The 19,841-nt window shown below is 36.7% G+C and overlaps 2 protein-coding genes across 5 annotated transcripts in view; one reads left to right on the top strand and one right to left on the bottom strand.

Moving 5' to 3' along the window:
• LOC114247133 (bromodomain-containing protein 3) overlaps nucleotides 1-19,841 on the bottom strand; it is a 31,752-nt gene that overhangs the window by 6,320 nt on the left and 5,591 nt on the right. Inside the window, exons 2-20 of one of the 4 annotated variants that reach the window (XM_028179998.2) lie at nucleotides 19,289-19,353; nucleotides 18,146-18,299; nucleotides 17,611-17,667; nucleotides 17,363-17,533; nucleotides 17,079-17,273; nucleotides 16,714-16,995; nucleotides 16,261-16,359; nucleotides 9,320-9,469; nucleotides 9,038-9,217; nucleotides 8,718-8,965; nucleotides 8,303-8,631; nucleotides 7,802-8,065; nucleotides 7,567-7,725; nucleotides 7,357-7,479; nucleotides 6,334-6,450; nucleotides 2,606-2,673; nucleotides 1,554-2,531; nucleotides 1,279-1,421; nucleotides 48-258 (exon numbers count right to left, since the gene is read on the bottom strand). In XM_028179998.2, coding sequence (XP_028035799.2) covers nucleotides 48-258; nucleotides 1,279-1,421; nucleotides 1,554-2,531; nucleotides 2,606-2,673; nucleotides 6,334-6,450; nucleotides 7,357-7,479; nucleotides 7,567-7,725; nucleotides 7,802-8,065; nucleotides 8,303-8,631; nucleotides 8,718-8,965; nucleotides 9,038-9,217; nucleotides 9,320-9,469; nucleotides 16,261-16,359; nucleotides 16,714-16,995; nucleotides 17,079-17,273; nucleotides 17,363-17,533; nucleotides 17,611-17,667; nucleotides 18,146-18,190 — 3,819 coding nt within the window. In that variant the 5' untranslated portion in view covers nucleotides 18,191-18,299; nucleotides 19,289-19,353. Of the gene's footprint in view, nucleotides 1-47; nucleotides 259-1,278; nucleotides 1,422-1,553; nucleotides 2,532-2,605; nucleotides 2,674-6,333; nucleotides 6,451-7,356; nucleotides 7,480-7,566; nucleotides 7,726-7,801; nucleotides 8,066-8,302; nucleotides 8,632-8,717; nucleotides 8,966-9,037; nucleotides 9,218-9,319; nucleotides 9,470-16,260; nucleotides 16,360-16,713; nucleotides 16,996-17,078; nucleotides 17,274-17,362; nucleotides 17,534-17,610; nucleotides 17,672-18,145; nucleotides 18,300-19,288; nucleotides 19,354-19,841 lie in introns of all 4 variants that reach the window. The other 3 variants (XM_089732698.1, XM_089732699.1, XM_089732700.1) reach the window with 3 other exon arrangements.
• Nucleotides 10,716-11,831, top strand: LOC149501442 (uncharacterized). Its single transcript, XM_089732708.1, has one exon. It carries the CDS (start codon nucleotides 10,906-10,908, stop codon nucleotides 11,662-11,664), a length of 759 nt encoding a protein of 252 aa, XP_089588834.1. The 5' UTR covers nucleotides 10,716-10,905; the 3' UTR covers nucleotides 11,665-11,831.

Raw genomic sequence — 19,841 nt, 5'->3', positions numbered from 1 at the left:
AATTTAGGTGAGAAATAGGAAAGTTTAAAAGACGAATGGTTACTCACCGCCTCTCGTCGACGTCGTTCCTGTTCTCTTAGACGTAATCGTTCTCTCTCGGAGGCGGCGGGCTTGTCTGCGCTCGCGGCAGCCGCGGCGGCGGCGGCTGCAGCGGCGGCGGCGGCGGCCGGCGGGGACGCGCGCGCCACCGGCGACCCGCTCGGCGGGGAAACCTCAGCGCTCTCCACTTTACCACCCGATCTACTCACTTGACCAACCCTAAACAGGTACAGTTTGACAGATTGAAAAACAAACCCTTTTAAGACCTTTTTCACTTCGTATCGACCACGGCCGCGAGAAATCGAACGCAAACCAACATAAATACTGATTTTTCAAACTTAACTTTTGTAACTTTGTTATATGTAGGTAAGAAACCGCGCTAAGGTAAATTGCGATAGATTATACCATGATTTGACGTCAATTTTAAATTTGAACTTTATTAACTGAGCGAAATAAAACAATGTTTAATAGAAATTATACAAAACCGTATTCTATTATTTGACGATATACGCTCTTTGATTCATTCGCAGTAAACGCCATATTACAGTTAATGTAATCAAACTGTTAATAAGCCGAATAATTTATTATAAATAAAAGTAGTAGTAGTTAGGCCACGATCAGGGAAATCCCCAGGCTGTAGTTACAATGTTTGAGTCCTTTTGAAATGCCCCTATCGCGCGATCTTATAGATTAAAATCCCACTTTAAACAATCATTGAATCATCACGCTATTGCAATGCCATGTTTTTCACATTTTATTAGTAACTATGGTAACCTTTGTACCCCTTTTTACGAAAATGCGCGGACGGAGGATTGTGAAATTTCCTACACTTATAGAGATATATAGAGAAGTGCAGAATGGTAGTATGTATTACATTAAATCAATAAAAATACACACACTACCACGTATGTGATACACGCACACATATATTATTATATATTCTAGTTTATTGTTAAAAGTCTGCGGTCAAATTGAGAATAGATAATAATGTTTGTCTTTAATATTATTTGATTTTGTGAATAGTGTAGTCTTGGCGAAATCTGTGAATAAAGAAGTATAATAAATAGTCTTTGACAATAGAACCAAAATAATGTTCAAACTTATGATTTCAATTAATTATAATCGAACTTCGACTACTGGGGGACCGCTAGTTACAATTATTCTTTAATCAATCATATATCATCATACTTACGAAGCGATGTGTGAAAATGTTTAAGTAAAACAAAAGTCTCCTCCTACCTTGATTTTTCTTCATCTGGGTGTCGCCTCTCCGTTTCTTGTCTTTGTCTTTCTCTTTCCGCTTGTTCTTTTTTCCTTAATTCCTGTTGTTCTATTAAAGCTCGTTGCCGATCAATTTTTTCCTTTGCTTGTTTTTTGAACGCCTAAAAATGTATATCGTATTTGTGTTACATTTACTGCAAGTCTTATTATCCCTTTTAGATCATTCAAATGTTTCCTTATTGCAATAGTTAAAATTGAATTAAAGGCACATCAAACCATCAAGTTAATCTTACCTGAAAACTATCCATAACCGGTTTCTGCTTAATTTGATTGTTGGTTACCATGTTTGGTACACTTTGAGGACTGCCAGCCTGAGCCAAAGACGACCAAGAACTTGCGTTCTTTAAATTTTGCTCTTGTTTCAATTTAAATGCTTGAGCAAAATTTGAATTTTTTGTGTCTTCCATTTTTTTGTCTATTTCATATTTAGCTCGATCAGGCAAATTGTTGACCATCGCAAGCGGAACACCCATGAGATCTTCAATAGGTTTGGGGGTCAGTAAAGGTTTACTGTCTTCTTTCTTTACTGCGGGCGTTATAGGGCTAGGGGCACTAGACATATTGTGATGAGACTGTGAAATAATCGGCAAGGGTGTCGATGAGATGGGATCAAATATCGACGATACCGTGGTCACATTACTCAAATTGGGTATGTTAGGATTTATGTCGGGTCGTATGATATCGCGGTCTTGCGACGCGTTTTTTTCAACGAAACCGTTGTGCGCGGGTAGATAAATATCAGTTTTCATCTGTTCTGGTACCCGGGCGACTTCAGTTATGCCACTGAGCTGCGCCATAAGAGTCTGATGCGCCGCATCCGGAATCGTCTGCGGTTTCGGAAGAGCAAAGTCGTCTTCGAGACGAATCGATGAATCCGAGACGCTCACGTTTACGTCCATGGGTACATCGGCTTTTAAGCTTCGTTCCAAACTGGCCAGGGAGCGTTCAATAGGATCTATGTAATGTGAGGTATCCATCTTGTCAAGACCGTTTCTCGGGTCCGGTTTGGGGTCGGGCGGCGCAGCGGCGGGAAGCGGCACGGCGTCGGGCGGCGTGGCGGCGGGTAACGGCACGGAGACGGCGGGCGGGGCAGCGACGGGTTCCGGAGCCGGCTTCGCGTCCGGCGGTGCGGGCCCTCCGCCATCAGAGGCGGCGTTCGACACACTCGTCGGTACCGTCGCAGAAATTGCAGCAGCCGATGCTATTATCTTCTAAAATTATTCATAAATTGGTGTTACGAAGAAAATCGAACTGAAAATGAAACGAGATCTGGAAAGATAGTTACGTTTTGCGGCGGTTGTTGCACAGGTGGCTTCTTTGCTTTCTTTTTGGGTGTCCTGCTGGGACCGGTGCCTGAAACGAAGTTAGTGAACGAATGGTAGTCAAGATGAATGTCCACGAATTGAACCAATCCACTTTTCACATTTTCTGCATTCAAATCAAGATAACAAAGAAAAGCTTCGTTTTATATGTTCTTGAGAAGGAGAAGCTCGACTTGTAAGTTTTGTAATAATTGCTTGGTTTTATGTTGCGGGTTTAAAGAGGGATATGTTCAGATCTCAAGGTTGGCTAAATGAAATTCATTTTAAGTCTCAAGATTTACTTAAAACTGCTCTATATTGAAATATATACAAAGTTTTATCGACTCACTCTTAATTCTAATACATCATAAGTCATGAGTTGATCAAATCAATCCTACATAGACACGCACGGTGTTTTTATATGCACATAATGCAACTATCTATATTTAACTTACTAAGTAAATTATGCGCTCGAACGGCTAATTGCACCTTGTATTAATTTAGTTAATTCTTTAAACTGTCAAGTGCCCATTTTTTTCATTCAAATACCACGTTATATAATAATTTCACAGTGGTTTACACCCAAATTCTATAGCAATGTTTTCAATGCCAAGTACAAATCATTTACAAAAACAAAATAAAAAACAGATGGCGTATGCAAATTTGACAAAAAATTTCGATACATGGAAATTAGCATTTATATATATTGAATCATTTTGTTCTCATCTCATTCGACCCCTCTGGGAAGTAAGGAACTCTAATATAATATACGCTCTCTATTAACTAACTTACACTTAAATAAGATCTATTGAAGCAACCTGTAATTGTACTTATAAAAACAAATTATCAAATATCAGAAGTGGTATGCATTTACATAAAAAAAGAGACTTTAACAATAAATAATTTTAATATTAAAATTTGATTTCTAAAAAACGTACACAATAAAATTTAATTAAAAGCAGAATTAAAACTTTAAAAAACATGACGAATGATCAGTCACTGAATAAATAATAATAATTTACATCACAAAGCATCTGTGATGGATAACTTAGGACAGTTCATTCTCAATTTTCTATGCAAGTGGAGGCACAAAACATATATTTATGATGTGTTGAATGCACAAGTTTTTCCTGTACTCATTCATGGAACCATTAAAATTTCAATACCTAATCTTAATGTGATGTTTTCAAAGTATTTACAATCAGATTATTTATCTAAAATTTAAAACACCTTTACAAAATTAATTAGGCCATACCAAAGAGCAATTTTTCTGTGTGTATGTTTTTATCATAAAAATTTCCAAGTTTTTAAATATAAACAAACTCAGTTCTTTTAAGGTAGTTTACAATGAATATCAATGTAATAAGTAAAAAAAAATCATTGCACACTGGCTTAACAATTTTAAGCCATCTACTATGAAGGGTGAACTATCAGAACAATTTTGTAAGAGTAGTTAAAATAACATTAAGCAGTATTAAATTGACGTACAACATATGTAAAAAGAAAATGTTATGATTATTGCTGTTACAGTTTCTGATTAAATATCATTTTTTATGACAGAAAGGACAGTGTGCATTGTTTCATTTGATTTTTAGTTGGTATCATTTGAGTTTTTAAAAATCTTTGTTTTGTAGATACTATCAGGAACATACGAGGTACTGTCAGACACAGCTCTAACTTTAAAACTGCATGAAATAAAATCTTTGCACTGCAAATGTATGTTTAATTTATTGTTTGTCGTTAATAACTTTTAGAGTACAAAAAATATATTTTTATCGCTTTATAAAAAAAATACTTTTATTCTCAAATTATGTTTTGATAATTAATTACATTGAAATTTTCATGCATTTAAATTACAAAAAAAGGTTTAATTCTTCCAACAGATTCGTTGTATTAAAATAAATAAGATTAAAATTACAGTGCTTTCGGATAAATAAAATACAGCTAAACCTATATAAAATTGTTCTTCAATAAGTTTGCAAACAATGTGTGAAGGAGGGAGCCAGCTTTAGATATTTTCTATACGTTAAGTACAAACAGGATCACACGTCACATATTTTTAGGAGCAAGCATCGAAATATTTCAAGCATTTAAACCGATAAAAACATACCTTTTCATTAACACATTTTTAACTACAACATGTCACAGAGTATTTTATTACATCCTTGTTGTAAGAACTAGAGAGGTGAGTGGTTGGTTAGATGTTTGCTTGCTAAATAGGTATCCGTCCTTACACAATTGTTTGCATAACTGGGTCGGTTAGGGTCGGCTTAGGGTGTAGTGCGCGTGTGGTGTCGGCGATCCTCTTCGCTACGACGCACGCTACGACGCATGCTACGACGGACGCTACGACGCACGCGGCGACGCACTGGACGTTTGTCGGGTGCTCGTTAAACCTACCCGCGCGAACCGTTCCATAATCAAATATTTAACTAATTTATTAAACTTCACACTCGAAAGCAAATTAGTAAGTACCCTGAGATCTGAACTTTTCAATCATTACTAATAACAGTAGGACTGAAATTTTAAGGATGCCAATGAAAAAAAAATCTCAGTTGAGGACATGATATAGTTAAAAACATTAATGTGAAAAGGTATCTTCTGTTGGTTCATGGAAGCAAACCAAATAAAAATGTCCTTACCAGCGCTGAATTGAATATCAGCTGCAACACCAAAGCTGGCTTCTCCTCCTCATTAACAACTGTTTTATGCCTTTACCAACATTTTATGTGTTACATATTTTGACTTGATCATTAATATGAATTAATTGATTAAATATGAAACGTATGTAGTATCTCTTCCAATATCACAGTAATAAAATATTTTACTAAATTAACTCCATCAGTCACTCATGCTCACAACACAAATCGTAAAAAAATTTATATCTACATGAAGTAAACTTTCTTTTTCCTATTTCAATCATTTCTCAGATGTAACATTCTTGTCTTTAGCACCTTACTTAAGACTCTTCATTTCTATTGTGCTTCGAAATATGCCCTCAAGTTAAATAAATATTGGGCTGGCGCTGGTATGTTTAGATGCAATAAAAATATTATTTACGACTGAATAAATTTAAAACTTATCTAAGAGTCTTTGTAATGAAATACATTATTTGTTCTTTGATGATTATGACAAGCAAAGTTGATATTTTACTACACTGTATTCATTCAGAACCAATATATCATAATAATCATTTGACACTCAGTCTGTTTTAACACCCATGTGACAATTTCAGACTAGAATAAACATAAATGAATTAATGAGTCAATGAAAAATGCATCCTGTTGTTTTAAAGAAACTCATAAAATTGTCCATTAAAATACTGGCAAAGGTAAAAATTTAACATCAGTTTCATATTATTAGAATGCCTTATTAGACATTATCATGTACACACAGGTATCTCAAGCTTTTTAATGGTTATACATATCAAATTTATGTTCTTAATTTAAATGCCTTTATCAAAAAATAAAAAAAAATACTAAAATAATTTACACTGAATGGTACAGTACAGTACAGTACAGTACCAGAGGTATCTGTACAGCTTCAACTGAGCGCGCGATAGCCTACTTATTAAGAGAAGGTTCTTACTCATTGTATAAAACACTGTACAGCCAAGAGTAATCTCGTATTGACAAGGACAATCGCGCGCTAATTGCGTTAGCTGTTTTTTTAGTGTGAATGTGGCGCGACGCTTAGACGTAACATGTCTAACCTGCTTCACTGTCACTGCTGTCCGAGGAGCTGGTGTCGGTGCTCGAAGACGAGTTGGACGAGTCTGACGAACTCGAAGACGACGACATACCACCACCCAAAGTTTCTTTACAACCTTCTGTAACAATAACCCATTAAAGATTTCATATTTCGTCAGCACTGTCAGTTGTTTATCGTGAGTGCAAGGTAAAAAATCAAAATTGAAAAATTTACTACGGTGCTTAAGATGTTTTGGTTGGAGAGATTTAGTTGTGTTAAGCGATCTAATCTATGTAAAGGCTACAGTTATGAGGCTGAATATGGAATTTGACTAGACCACTTGTATTTTTATGGCTGCAGATGGGCAGACTAGCTGATGGCGATCTTGGATGTTAAATTATTTCGGGAGCCTATAAACATACAGGCAAGGAAGTCGCCAACACCCTTAGAGATGACGCCGAGGTCTTGTACTGTATTGTCGGCTGCTCTACCACTCCAATAGGATTGCTAGATCGCTGAATTTTTTCTACATTTCCTCTATCTAGATAATCCTCATAGTTTGTGCTTTTTGTCGTATTTCACGACTACTTCAATTTTTCGTTACTGTTATTTTGTGGATTTGTTTGAAGGACAGTGTCATGCATGGATCCGTCACGCAATAAAATCGGAACTTGGACCGTCAGTATTAGTGACGGGTGGCGTTATTCCCAAACCCACCCACACCATTAAACCCCCTGGAATAATGGTACAGCAAGCAGTGTGATGTGAATGCAACAGTTGTAAAGAGCAAAGTGTGCAGAGTTGAAGTGCTTAATATAATAACATTTTGTACTGTCTTCGAAAATATACCACTTGCTAGTGACGCCACCCTATTTGGTTGCTTTTCTACAGATACTTTATTATACAGTGTGCTCCTTATCTTATACCTTCTATAATTATGCATTATCTAAAACTTAGTAGTAGTAATAGTAGTAATAACAGATGACATTGTGTTTCCTGTGCATAGTGTAGGTTCTGTTACTTTTACAAAGCTCAGAATACTTGCCTTTTTTCTGTTGTTGCTTCTTATGCGTTCCTAACTGTCCGGACACATCCTGAAGTCGTTTTTCAAGTTCTTGTTTCTTTTCCGCCATTTGTTCATCTTTAGATTTCCCTGATACTTTACGATCTAAAAGTAAAAAAATAATTAGGAGTACGGAAACGCATTTATGTAATATTTACTTTAATTTTTATTAATATTTACGAATGCACTTACGAGTCTTTTTTCTCAGACATGAGGCAACATAGCTTTCCAATTCTCTGAGTGTGGAAGGTTTCAAAGTTTCAAAATCTATTTCTATTTCGTCCGGATTAGAATCTCGCAGCGACGGCTCTCTATTCTGTATGATATGCACCACTTTTCCCAGTTTATCACCTATAAAAAATGAACATTACAACAAACGAAATTGTGTTTAATCTAGATACAATATAAAATAGAGAAACACGCATACCTGGTAACTTATTGATGTCCAGCGAGAGCTGTCTTTTTTCATCATAGGACATGGGCTTGGCGAGGTCCTCGTCGTCGGAGTCGTTGTGCGGGGGTGGATGTGGCGCAGGCGCGACAGCGGGCGTGGAGGAGCTCTTTTTCTTGGCGGGCGCGGCAGGGGCACGCGCCGCCTTGCCGGCCGCACCGCCGGAGGTAGCGCCGGCACCCAGTCCTCGCTTGCCACCCTGTTTGCGCACGCCACCGCCGGTCGCCGCAGTATGAGAAACTGTTTGAACACATTGAAATAAATATATGAATACAGCGGGAATACTTCTTGAATCACGCCTTTAAAAGCGACATCACTTCTCAATAACTCCAGCGTACATTAAAATATTTCCTCACTTGTATTCTATTATTCATAAACTACTAGAAGAATGACATTCCTTCCATAATATAGTTATATCTTATAAAATATGAAACCTGCAAAAATCATATAAAAAACTTCTGAGATTAATTATCTCACCTGTGTTGTCTGCAATATTGTTAGTCTTGGCCGTATACGCCGGAGTGGGTGGAACCTTAGGCGTGACTCCAGTAGTTATTTGTTTCTTCTGTTTCTCCTTCATTTTTTTCTTTGCTTTCTTTTTGTTACTAGACTCCTCGACGAGTTTCCTCATTTTCTCTTGCAATGCCAGAAGTTCTTTTTCGAGCATCTTAACCTTATTGTTTCTTTCTTCTTCTGAATCATCTGATTCTGAATCGGACTCTGATCCAGATTCTGAACTTGATGCAGAGCTTCCTTTTTCTGCATGTGCCGCAACATGAACAGGCTCATCAGGAATCTTTGCATATCTATTACAATAATCATAGAATATAACAACTATAAAAAATGTTTTTTTTTAATTAATTATATTAAAAAATATATAATCCCTGCTTACCTCATTTCAAAAACGTCTTGTAATTTACGAGCCATCGCAACAACATCATGGTCTGGCGGGTTGTACTTGTAACAGTTTGTAAATATAAGACGAACATCTGCAGCAAACTCTGCAGCTGACTTGTAAGCTCTTCCATCCATCTTATTTTTTACTGTACCGAGATCCATAGGCTTCTTGATGATATCAAAATAGTCATGTAACCCAAGTAATTCAGCATCAACAGGTTTATAAAATGGCCAGGCATAGCCCTGTCAGAAAAATGTTTTTTTTAGTTTTCTTTCCATAATTTTATGATTTATAACTAAAAGACATCAACTTACAGAGTGTTTCTTAGAGAAAAGTTCTTTAAGAATTTCATTACAGCTTTTGAGTGCATCGGACAATTTCTCTTTTCCTTTAGCAAGTTGCGGAGTCAAAACTGAATGATGCGAAGTTCCAGCGCCTCCGACACCAGGTGAAAGACCACCCATTTTGAAATTTTCGTCACCAACTCTATTAGCCTATAGTCGTTAATAAATTGTGGTTAACAGGATAAATTTTGGTGTGATTACTTCAGTCGCAGGGACACATGATATCAGTTATGTTTCTATAAATTCGTTTACCTTTTTTTGACGTCCGCTTTCTCTTCTTGTAGATATTTTTGCAGGTTTGGGTCCACTTTGTTGATCTATTGTCGGAGTGGTATAACCTCCTTCAAATGAACTACCCATAGGAGTAGTCGTGTCAGCTTTTCTTTTGACACCTTTTTTGACCTATGAAAGACAACAAAATAACACACATTATTACTCTGCCGACACTGACCAGCCGCAATACGAAATACACAAGTGCAGTGCGAAGTTTTATTTCCGTATAAAATTACTATAATATTACACAACAAACTTCGGACATGATGACATATCGCTTGCTAAACTTATTAAAATTATGTCCGATTACAGTGACTGACAATATTCTTAATAGCTGTGCATGTTATGTGACTCTTCCTCTGTTCGACGTTTGATACATGCATGGTACTGGCTAGTTTTCTCAGTGACAAAACAAAAGTTCAAAGCATTGATATTTGATCAAGTGATGTTTTTAATATGTTCAAGTTCATTGTTTTCTGGGTTTAAATTTGCCAGTTTACATACATGTTAAAAAATTGGTGATAGCAACAATGTGATGAAAAGTATTAACATGGATTAAGAACGAATGAAGTATAATATTTTCACCTAGCATCTATTTATTAAAACATAATTTTTTTTTATCAAATAAATCATATTACCTACGTATTTTAGCCAAAGGACAATGCCCATTTTCTATGGGCGTTTGGGCCCCTAAAAAAAGTTGTCGGGTGATGATGATTTTAACTTAATTTGATAGACAAATAAATATCGTTTCATATTCAGAAAGCGATTTTTATATTCTCAACCAGGTTTAAGAGAAATCTGTTTTTTTCTGCAGCTAAAATTAAGTTGTTAATTGTTTTCTTCGAAATCAATAATCGCTCTCATCATTATTTACAGTATTAAATAAGTTAATTGTGGTTAATGTTGCTAGAAATAAGCCCTTACGTACATTTTATTATTATTATATCCTCATAATAATAATAAAATGAAATCCGGTAGCCGGCAACGATATTGTTGTTGTTATTTTTAAATTCGCCAACAAGCAGGCAAAGAGCGTAGCCTATACAGCCTAGTCTGTCATAGTTATATTTTTTATGTTAATAAAAATCCGGTGTATTTCTTTTTATTGCTTTTTGGGAGTTTTGACGTCAACTTGATGAATAGCACATTGAGTGAGCGTGAATTTCCGCAATCTTTTATCTTGAAAAAAAAATACAGTCACTGCTATGATGTTAGCCACAGTTTTATTCCAATGACATTTAATACACAAAACAACACCCAATTTGTATATTATACATCACAATAAGCTATTAAAAAACATAAAATAAAACTTCAAGTGACGCTTCACTCGGGTTGCTGCCAAAACTCTCTGATCATATATAATAAGAGTTTTTTTCGTGAGGGTAGTCTAAGTGACAATACTAAAAAATTTGTGTTCTAAGATTTATTTTAATTTAAATATAATACAGCTTATATTGTTATGATTTATTGATACCAGGTTGATCACTGACCTCTAATACTCTCATTTCAACAATTATTTCTCCTCTGAACTCACTCAAACTAAAAACTTAATTATCATCACCATGGATATTTACTCCAAACTATTTGCACAACTGGAAGACTTGTCTACAACACTGAATTTAAGAATGGCACAACACGAAGAAGATTTGAAGAATGCAGCTACCACAGATCTCCCACATAAAACCATAGCGAGTTTATCCCGTGAGTTTGCTGAATTTAAATCGTTTGTGTGTAATGCACTAACTGCTTTGAAAACTCAAACCGAGTTGCTTACTTTGGGCTTGGACAGACACGAAATGATGTCTCGTCGAAAAGTACTGTTGCTTCATGGGGTCAACAATAATAAAGACCCTTCAGCTACTGTTTTGGATATTTTAAAAGGTCCCATGAAATTGAGTCATATTATTTCAACTGACATAGTAACTTGTCATCATCTTGGAGCTAATAAAAGCAAGCCTCGTCCAGTTTTAATAAGGTTCAAATGCCATAGCCATCGAAGTGAAGTTTGGAAGAATAAGGTGTTGCTGAAGGGTTCTGGTTTAACGTTGTCTGAATTCTTGACGAAGTCCCGCCATGATGCGTTTCTGGGTGCTCGCAAACACTTTGGCCTTAAGCAGTGCTGGACATCAGAAGGCAAGATAGTAATCCAGCTGTCTGATAAAACACGTCGGAAGATAGAGACTGTCGCTGAGCTCCGTCTGTTGATAAATCAGTACCCTGTGGCACCAGCGCCTGGTGATGAGTCTGCTGAAGCCGTGAAAACCACAAAGTTGCAGGTCAAGAATACGTCGGACAAGAGGATCCGTAAACCGCCTAAATAATAATGTTTCACTTTATTTATTTTATGGAAAGTATAGCATAATATTTATTTTTAATTATTTTACTTCGTTATAATTCTTTGATGTATTCCATACTCATTTTTATGTCTATCTTTCTGTTTTACTTGTTTGGCGTTTGTTAATTTTGATATATAAATTAATTTAGTTTGTGTTTGTTGGTTAGACTTAGATAAGTATAATCATGTATTTCAACATACATTGCTAAGACTTTGACAAGTTTGACACAATGACATGTTTTGGTATGCTACCTACCTCCTTTACAATAGAACTTTGGCTCTGTGGCTTTTGGCCATCAATTTTAGTTGTAGGTATACCAAATCACTGATGATTTAAAATAATTGTTTTTAATTTGTTGTTCTTGGAGGTTCGTTTGATAATATTATATTTTGTATTTTTAGAAGTTATTAAGGATATTAGGTGTAATTTTAATTTTTTTGTTTTCGTTAGTCTTTGTTTATTATTTTATTGGTATTATTGTTTTTTATTACTTATTTAAAGCATTTCATGTACAGTGACACTGATGATAATTTTTTGTCATGTTCTTCTTCTGTTTCTTCTGATAGAAGCTTTGCTAGTGCGTTTGATAATGATGATTCCACTCATCTACGCGATCAACTTGCTTATTCCCTTTCGTCTTCTTCTAAATGTTTCAACGTCGTTCACATCAATGCTCAAAGTGTTCACGCACATTTTCCTGATCTGTTATCTTCCTTTGACTCAGACCATGTTCACGCTGTGCTTATCTCTGAGACTTTTCTTAAGCCTTCACTCCCATCCTCGCAATATGCACTCCCCGGATACAAACTTTTGCGAAATGACAGGACGGGTCGCGGATGTGGTGGTGTTGCAATCTACCTCCGTGCTGATCTGAAGCATGCAGTCATTGATCAGTCACCAAGCGAATATACTCAATCTGCTGAGCACCTCTTTATAGAGGTAGCTATCCAGCACACCAAGATACTTCCCGGTGTTTTTTATAGTCCTTCAAGTCACATTGATTATTTCTCATCTTTTGAAAGTATGTTAGAAAATGTATGTTCTATATATGACCATGTCTTGATCCTTGGAGACTTCAACACTTGCCTGATCAGGGATGACGCACGGTCTCAGCGATTCCTCTCTCTAGTCTCTTCTGTAAACATGCACCCTCTTCCCTTGGGGGCGACTCATCGTGCTCCTCACTCTACTCCTTCTCTTTTAGATCTCATTATTGTCTCTGACCCTTCCAAAGTTTCAACGCATGGACAGTTATCAGCTTCGTTCTCTTATCACGACCTTATTTACCTTTCTTACAAAGTTCGTTGTCCTCGACGCAAATCTAAATTTCTCCTTCTCCGCAGTTTCAAAGATATTGCTCTCGAGCGTTTGAGGATTGATGCTGGTAATCTGGACTGGTCGTCTGTTTACAATTGCAATGACATCGACAGTAAAGTTGCTGCCTTTAACAACCTACTATTAGATCTCTACAACAACCATGCACCTCTCAAGAGAATCAGGGTTAGGCACTTGCCTGCACCATGGCTCTCTGATGAAATTAAGTTGTTTATGAGTAGGCGCAATAAAGCAAAAATGAGGTATAGGAAGAACTCGTCTGAGGAAAACTGGGCAGTCTACAAAAAACTTCGCAACCGTTGCAGTCGCCTGTGTAGGGATGCAAAGAGACGCCACATTCACAATTCCGTAACTAATCTCGATACTACACAAGTATGGCGATTTCTCAAGTCTCTTGGTATCGGTAAGGCTGTTGAGGAGAATACCGTGATGGCGAATATTGACGCACTCAATGCGCATTTTGCCAAGCCTCCAGTCACGCTCGATGCCACCATCAAATCTTCTACTCTTAACCATCTCTCAAATCTTTCTAAGCCATTAAATACTTCTTTTTCCTTTACACCAATTGCTAAGCGGGATATTAAAAAATCCTTTCAATCCATTTCCACCAAGGCAGTAGGATGTGATAATCTGCAGCTTCAAATGTTCACACTTATCATGGAGGAAATTGCTCCTGTCCTTTGCCACATAATAAATTTTTCTCTTGAGTCCAGTTCCTTTCCGTCACTTTGGAAAAAGGCTCATGTCCTACCCTTGCCTAAAATTGCAAAACCTGCTTCTTTGTCCCATTACCGTCCCATCTCTATTCTTCCGATCTTTTCCAAAGTCCTCGAGAGTATTGTTCAGAAACAACTGTCTTTTTACCTCTCTTCGAATAACCTACTGAGTCCGTATCAATCTGGATTCCGTCCAGGTCACAGCACTGTCACCGCGTTGGTGAAAATCACCGATGATATTCGCTTGGCCATGGAGCGGAAATCAATTACTATTTTGGTTTTACTGGACTTTAGCAATGCTTTTAATTCAGTTGATTTTGACATTCTTCTCGGTATCCTATCCTCTCTTAATGTCTCGTCTTCGGTAATTCAGTGGTTTAATTCTTACCTCCGTGGACGCTCGCAGTCGGTTCGCTATGAAGAGTCTTTCTCTGAGTGGTGTGACCTCACTGCGGGTGTTCCACAGGGTGGCGTACTTTCTCCTCTCCTCTTCTCTGTGTTTATAAACACAATTTCTCAATCTTTATCTTCACACTTCCATCTCTATGCAGACGACTTGCAGCTATATCGTCATACGAGGGTTGCTGACGTTGGGGCTGCCATTTCGGCAATCAACGTGGATCTCTCTGCGATTTACAACTGGGCCAAGTCCTTTGGTCTTTTGGTGAATCCTTCGAAATCGCAAGCTCTCATTGTTGGTGGTAGGCATATGTGCGGCCTTCTCGATTACAGCTCGTTAGCGCCCATCCTCTACGACAACGTTCCGATAGCGTATTCGAAATGTGTCAAAAATCTAGGTTTATACATCGACAGTCACCTCTCGTGGATTAATCACGTTTCCGAAGTAAGCAGAAAAACAGTTTACTCCTTTCAGTCTCTGAAACGCCTTCAAAAATTCTTGCCTCTTCGCACTAAAATTTATCTTGCCCAAACGCTTTTAATTCCTCTTCTCGATTATGCTGATATCTGTTTTCTAGATGCTTCTGAATTGCTTTTAGATAAACTCGAACGTCTGCAGAATTTGTGCATCCGCTTCATTTTTAGTCTCCGGAAGTATGACCATGTCTCTGATTTCCGGGCTGAGCTGGGGTGGCTGCCGATTAGGCGACGTCGAGATTGCCACATCCTCTCTTTTCTCTATTCTATTCTTCACAATCCTGATGCCCCTATCTATCTCCGTGAACGCTTTGAATATCTGATTCCTGACGGCAAAGTTAGTCGACAAGCTACTTCTCTTCTTTTAAAAACTCCCATACACAGCTCTAGTCGCTATAGTGGCTCTTTCACAATACAAGCAGTGCGATTATGGAATTCTCTCCCTCAACCTATTCGTGCTAGTTCCTCTCTAGAAGTTTTTAAGAGTCAAATGAAGAAACATTTCCTGTCACTTTAATCGTATTTAAGTTATTGTTTTATGTATTTTTATTTATATATATTTTTCATTTAATATTAGATATTTTTTTTTAATGCTTAGTTTAAAAAACATGCTTTAATAGCTCTTATATTGTACACTATTCCCCTCTTATACATCGTATTTCTCTCTGATAATGGTTTGCTGGAAGAAAACTCATGAATGAGTTAAGCTCGCCTTTGTACATAGTATTTAGACATTCTTTAAATCTGTTTTTATTGTATTTTCTTTTTGTGTACAATAAGTATAAATATAAATATATATAAGAATAGAGTAATGGTAGGCCATTGAGATTTTTACTAATGGAATCATTAATTTCAAATTCATGGTTTTAAGTAATAATTATTATTACAATACATAAATATTGAATTGAACAACAATAAACTAAAAAGTCTGTGAATTATAACCATTAGCAATTTTTTAAATTTGTTGTTCAAGTCACAGACAACTCTTTCGTTTGTCAGCATATAAGTTTACTATAAGGCTGTATGGGCAAATTTTCCCTTTGTCTATTGGCGAATTTAAAAACTATGGCACTCAGTTTTGGGATGTTATCAAATAAGTAATTTATTTTTTTGTAAAACAATGCCAGGGTGAAAGAAATGTTGATACATAAACTAAACAACATGAAAAAATAAGGCATAGTTTTTCAAGTACAAATAGTTTTGTCATGAAGTTGGCCCACTTTTGGGCATTGTCCTTTAGAGGAAATTAAACAAGTGCGTATAAAACAAAATATCACGCATATTATGATAGTTGAGTTTTTTAATTTGGCTTTAGCTTATCAGTCAAAAAAGATTATAAAATAACTAAAATTATCAAAATTATGAAATACATAGAGAAAAATTGCAAGTTTTTTTAGTATTTAGTTTCTTATATTACTCATATTTTAATAATTGTATTGGGAAAGCTAGAACGCAGTACTTAGTGTTGCCACGCCCCATCGTTTGTGTTCCTCTCAATTTGTCCACGAAAGTGTTTTTTAAGTATTTAGTATTTTTGGTAAATGTATTTTGTTATAAATTTTTTGCTGACTAAGAATGGAGGATTAAGACTTCTTTGAAATTTATGCTTGGGTAAATGTTCCATATTATTATTATTATTAATATCGAATACTACCTTCGCGGGTTGTGTCTGCGATAATGCGACGGTGGGGATCGACGAAACCGGAGTCGCCGGGGTTGGCGTTACATGAAAACTAGAAGGTTGAGACGCCACCTGAATGAAATAATTTAAAATAATATAAATTCAACATAATAAAAGTCACGTATAGTTTATAAAAGCGTTTCCAAAACAGTGTCGCCACACATTGGTTTCTCGAATGCCTTTACCACTGTGTCTTGAGATTTAGGAACACAATATTTTTATCTTAGGTGACCCGAGACAGTGAGGTAAATTCCTAGATGTTAACTGTAAAACTACTTTCAATAGATTAATGCTGTTTATCTAAAATTATCCACTATAAAAAAATCTTGTAAGTATGTTAATTTGTAAGGTGTATGTTAATGCATCGCCACGTGAAAAAAATTTAAGAGCCACTATCAAAGGGTTAAAAAACTACAATAGACGTACTTGTTGTGGAAGTCCAGTATGCGTGGCAGGCGGCGTAGGCGGCGGTGCGACAAGCGTGGGCGCGGTGGTGGTGTTGGTGGAACCGACGAGCGCGGAGTGTGGCGGCGGCGGCTTCACCGCGACCCGCGCGCCGCCTGTGGCCGCCGCCACTGCCACGCCGCCACCGCCGCCACCGCCACCGCCGCCGCCGGCACTCCCACCAGTTCCCCGCTTTTTTGCTACGCCTTTTCCGGCCTTCGAGGGTGCTTCGATTTCTTTCTCTTCTTTGTCCATTTGTGCTATCTACAAGTGAAACAAACCTTTAATGATGCATAATAATTTTATCTCTACAGTTGATCTTGTGAAATATTACTCTGTAGACTCACCCGGTTCAAGAAGAGCTTCTCCAAAGTTTGAGCCATCACAACAACATCCTCGCCAGGTTTGTTGTAAACGTAACAATTAGTGAACATCGTGTTGAAGTCTTGGATGCATTCTTGGGCGGAATAATAGTAGTTGGATTCTAACCGCTTTTTTATGGTTCCGAGATCCATTGGTTTCTTTATAATTTTGTGGTAATCCTATGTAAAGATAATTATTTTAAAATTGTGATATTTTTTCAGTATTTACTTTAGACCATCGTTGAATGTAATACGTGATTATCACTTACAGGTAGGTTTAACTTTTTTGCATCTACTGGTTGGTGGAAAGGCCACGCAAATTGGTGTTTCCATACTGCTTTCATTACATTTTTCTGCAGAAATTGGAGCTGATTCGTTATGCGGCCTTGTCTTCGGGGGGTATCCTCCGGTGGCGTACCATTAACAGGCTCCGCCGCCGGCTGTACAAGTAAACATACAAAGAAATTAGATACTAAAAAAACAGTACTAAGAGTTCAAATTTTAACAATTTATTCACCGTGCTTGTTGTTGCCAAGGGATCAACCGCCTGCTGCATTGTGCTGGAGTCAGCAATCTACCTGCCAAAGTGACTCTATAACTGTAGTATTTGTAATCAAATAAATAAACAATTATAGTAATCTCCCTTACAACACGGTACTCTTAAAACGCATATTCAAATTACGTGATTTCAGTCCCTCGTATAACACGAGTATTCCACACATAACGCGGGGATTTCACACGTTATACATATTTCTGTACTGTGAATTTGTAATTATTTGCACAATTCATAATGAATTTCGGGTACATTGCACATTGTGTCAATTGTGTTCTTAAAAATTTAATTTAATTAATTTATTAAATTTATGTTCCTAGTTTGTTTTTTTTGTAAAAACATTGGTTGTATTGTACAAATACATTAGTACATAACGCGTTACATGGGTCATACAAGCGCGTTATGCGAGAATACTCCTACAACACGTTTCCTATAATGCGGAACCAATCTACCGAGTTATAGGCGGGATTACCGTATTTCAGTAAACTGTAAACCTCACCTCAATTGTAACGAGAGGTTCATCCAATTTCTGACTCAGTGGCATCAGCTAAACCCTCTTATTATACTAAACTGTTCTATCATAATATAAATTAGTTTTGGTGCTTTTGCACCTAAAAGTACTTCGCTCCACTCATGGATAACTTAAACCCTACCTGAAATAAAAACAAATTAAAGTTAAAGTTCCAGTTTAATGTTTTTTTGCAATATAAAAGTGAATATTATAATAAATATTATTTTACAGTAACATAACCCAGCACTAGCCAAACAAAAACAAACAACCTAATGACATGATCATGACTTTATAACATTTTCTTCGTTTTTATTAAGTCTCAGAAATATTTAAGACCGCTTTTACCGTTTAATTTACCAACACCTGGGGACCCTTTTATTATGAAACCAATATATGCAATATAATGAAAAATTAGAAATATTTATTAAAGAATAGACAATATTCAAATGTCGATGAATAACAACTTAGTCGTCGTCATATTTTGACGACCACACGTGACGATTTCTAGTACGATACAACGATGTCTGTAAAGTATTCAAAATGTCTGCAATAATATGACAGTTAAAAAAACGAGGGATTAAACCGTAAATGTAGTTTTAATTGTCTAAGACTTTCGAAGACCAAAGAAAAATCTATGTAGCAGAATATTCAAATATTGACTAATCACACCAAAATCAAAGTAAAATAAGTTTTAATTCTGAGCCTGTGACTACCAATGCACATAAACAGGATCAATGCAAAGTCCAAGACCAAATAAGGCTCTAAAGAGTCCCCAACGCTAGGCAGCGACTTAGTTGTGCGTTATTAATGTCTATGAGCGTGCGGCAATTACTACTCGCTATCAGAGGAACCGTATTCTAGTGTCTTGACAGGCAGTAAAAAGTACGGCATATTTCAAGAATGTAATCTGTTTATATTTACAAATTTGTCTTCTTTTAGTAGCTTAGATTAGTTTATGAGATCATGGCCCATATGATATTAAATGGTTACCGAAGCCCACAGGCAACACAATGTGAACGCCATCACCTAGGTTGTGACACAAGATATGTATGTAGGCTTCCTTGTATTGTATAACGGCTGTTACACCCTTCAAACCGAAATTTTCTTTTTAATATTTCTATTTCAGCTTACCTTGCATATAACTGCAGGGTAGTAGCTGTATCTGTCGGAGCGCCTGACACTCTTAGGTAGTAAATCTGCAAATAAAGTTAACAAATACAGATTAATTTCATTGTATCTTTTATCTTATTTGGTTTTCTCTATTTTTCTTCATTATATTATCTATTAAAAATACTCAATCTAAGCAGCACTAAATTAGGTTCACTAGAGATGTTATATTAATCGTAACTGGAGAAAGGCACAAAGATGATGATTATCAAAACATGCAATAAACCGAATTTTCAAGAGATTTTGGCAGAGCGAACAATATATGAGATCCCCAGTTAAAGGATGTAAGTGGAAAACTGTGGTCATGACTCATCTGAGGTAAGAACGAAGTTCTAAAAAGTTAGAGGGTTACATTGGACACAACAGCAGAGGAGTAATCCGCCGGGATACATTCACTTTTATTTATTTATGCAGTTGTAGGCAGACGAGCACAAGACCCCCGTTATGAGAAGTGGTTACCGTGGCTCAATGCCGTCAGCAATGCCAGGGCCACAGCCAAGTCGCTGCCTACCAATGG

The sequence above is a fragment of the Bombyx mandarina genome, chromosome 15 (genome assembly GCF_030267445.1).
Source record: "Bombyx mandarina strain Sakado chromosome 15, ASM3026744v2".
Classification (NCBI taxonomy): domain Eukaryota; kingdom Metazoa; phylum Arthropoda; class Insecta; order Lepidoptera; family Bombycidae; genus Bombyx; species Bombyx mandarina.
Note: the sequence above shows the minus strand (reverse complement) of the source record. Positions and strands in the feature narration are given on the sequence as shown.

What these genes read in the sequence shown, in the direction of transcription:
- LOC149501442 (XM_089732708.1), top strand. Translation starts at nt 10,906, where the DNA reads ATGGATATTTACTCCAAACTATTTGCACAACTGGAAGACTTGTCTACA.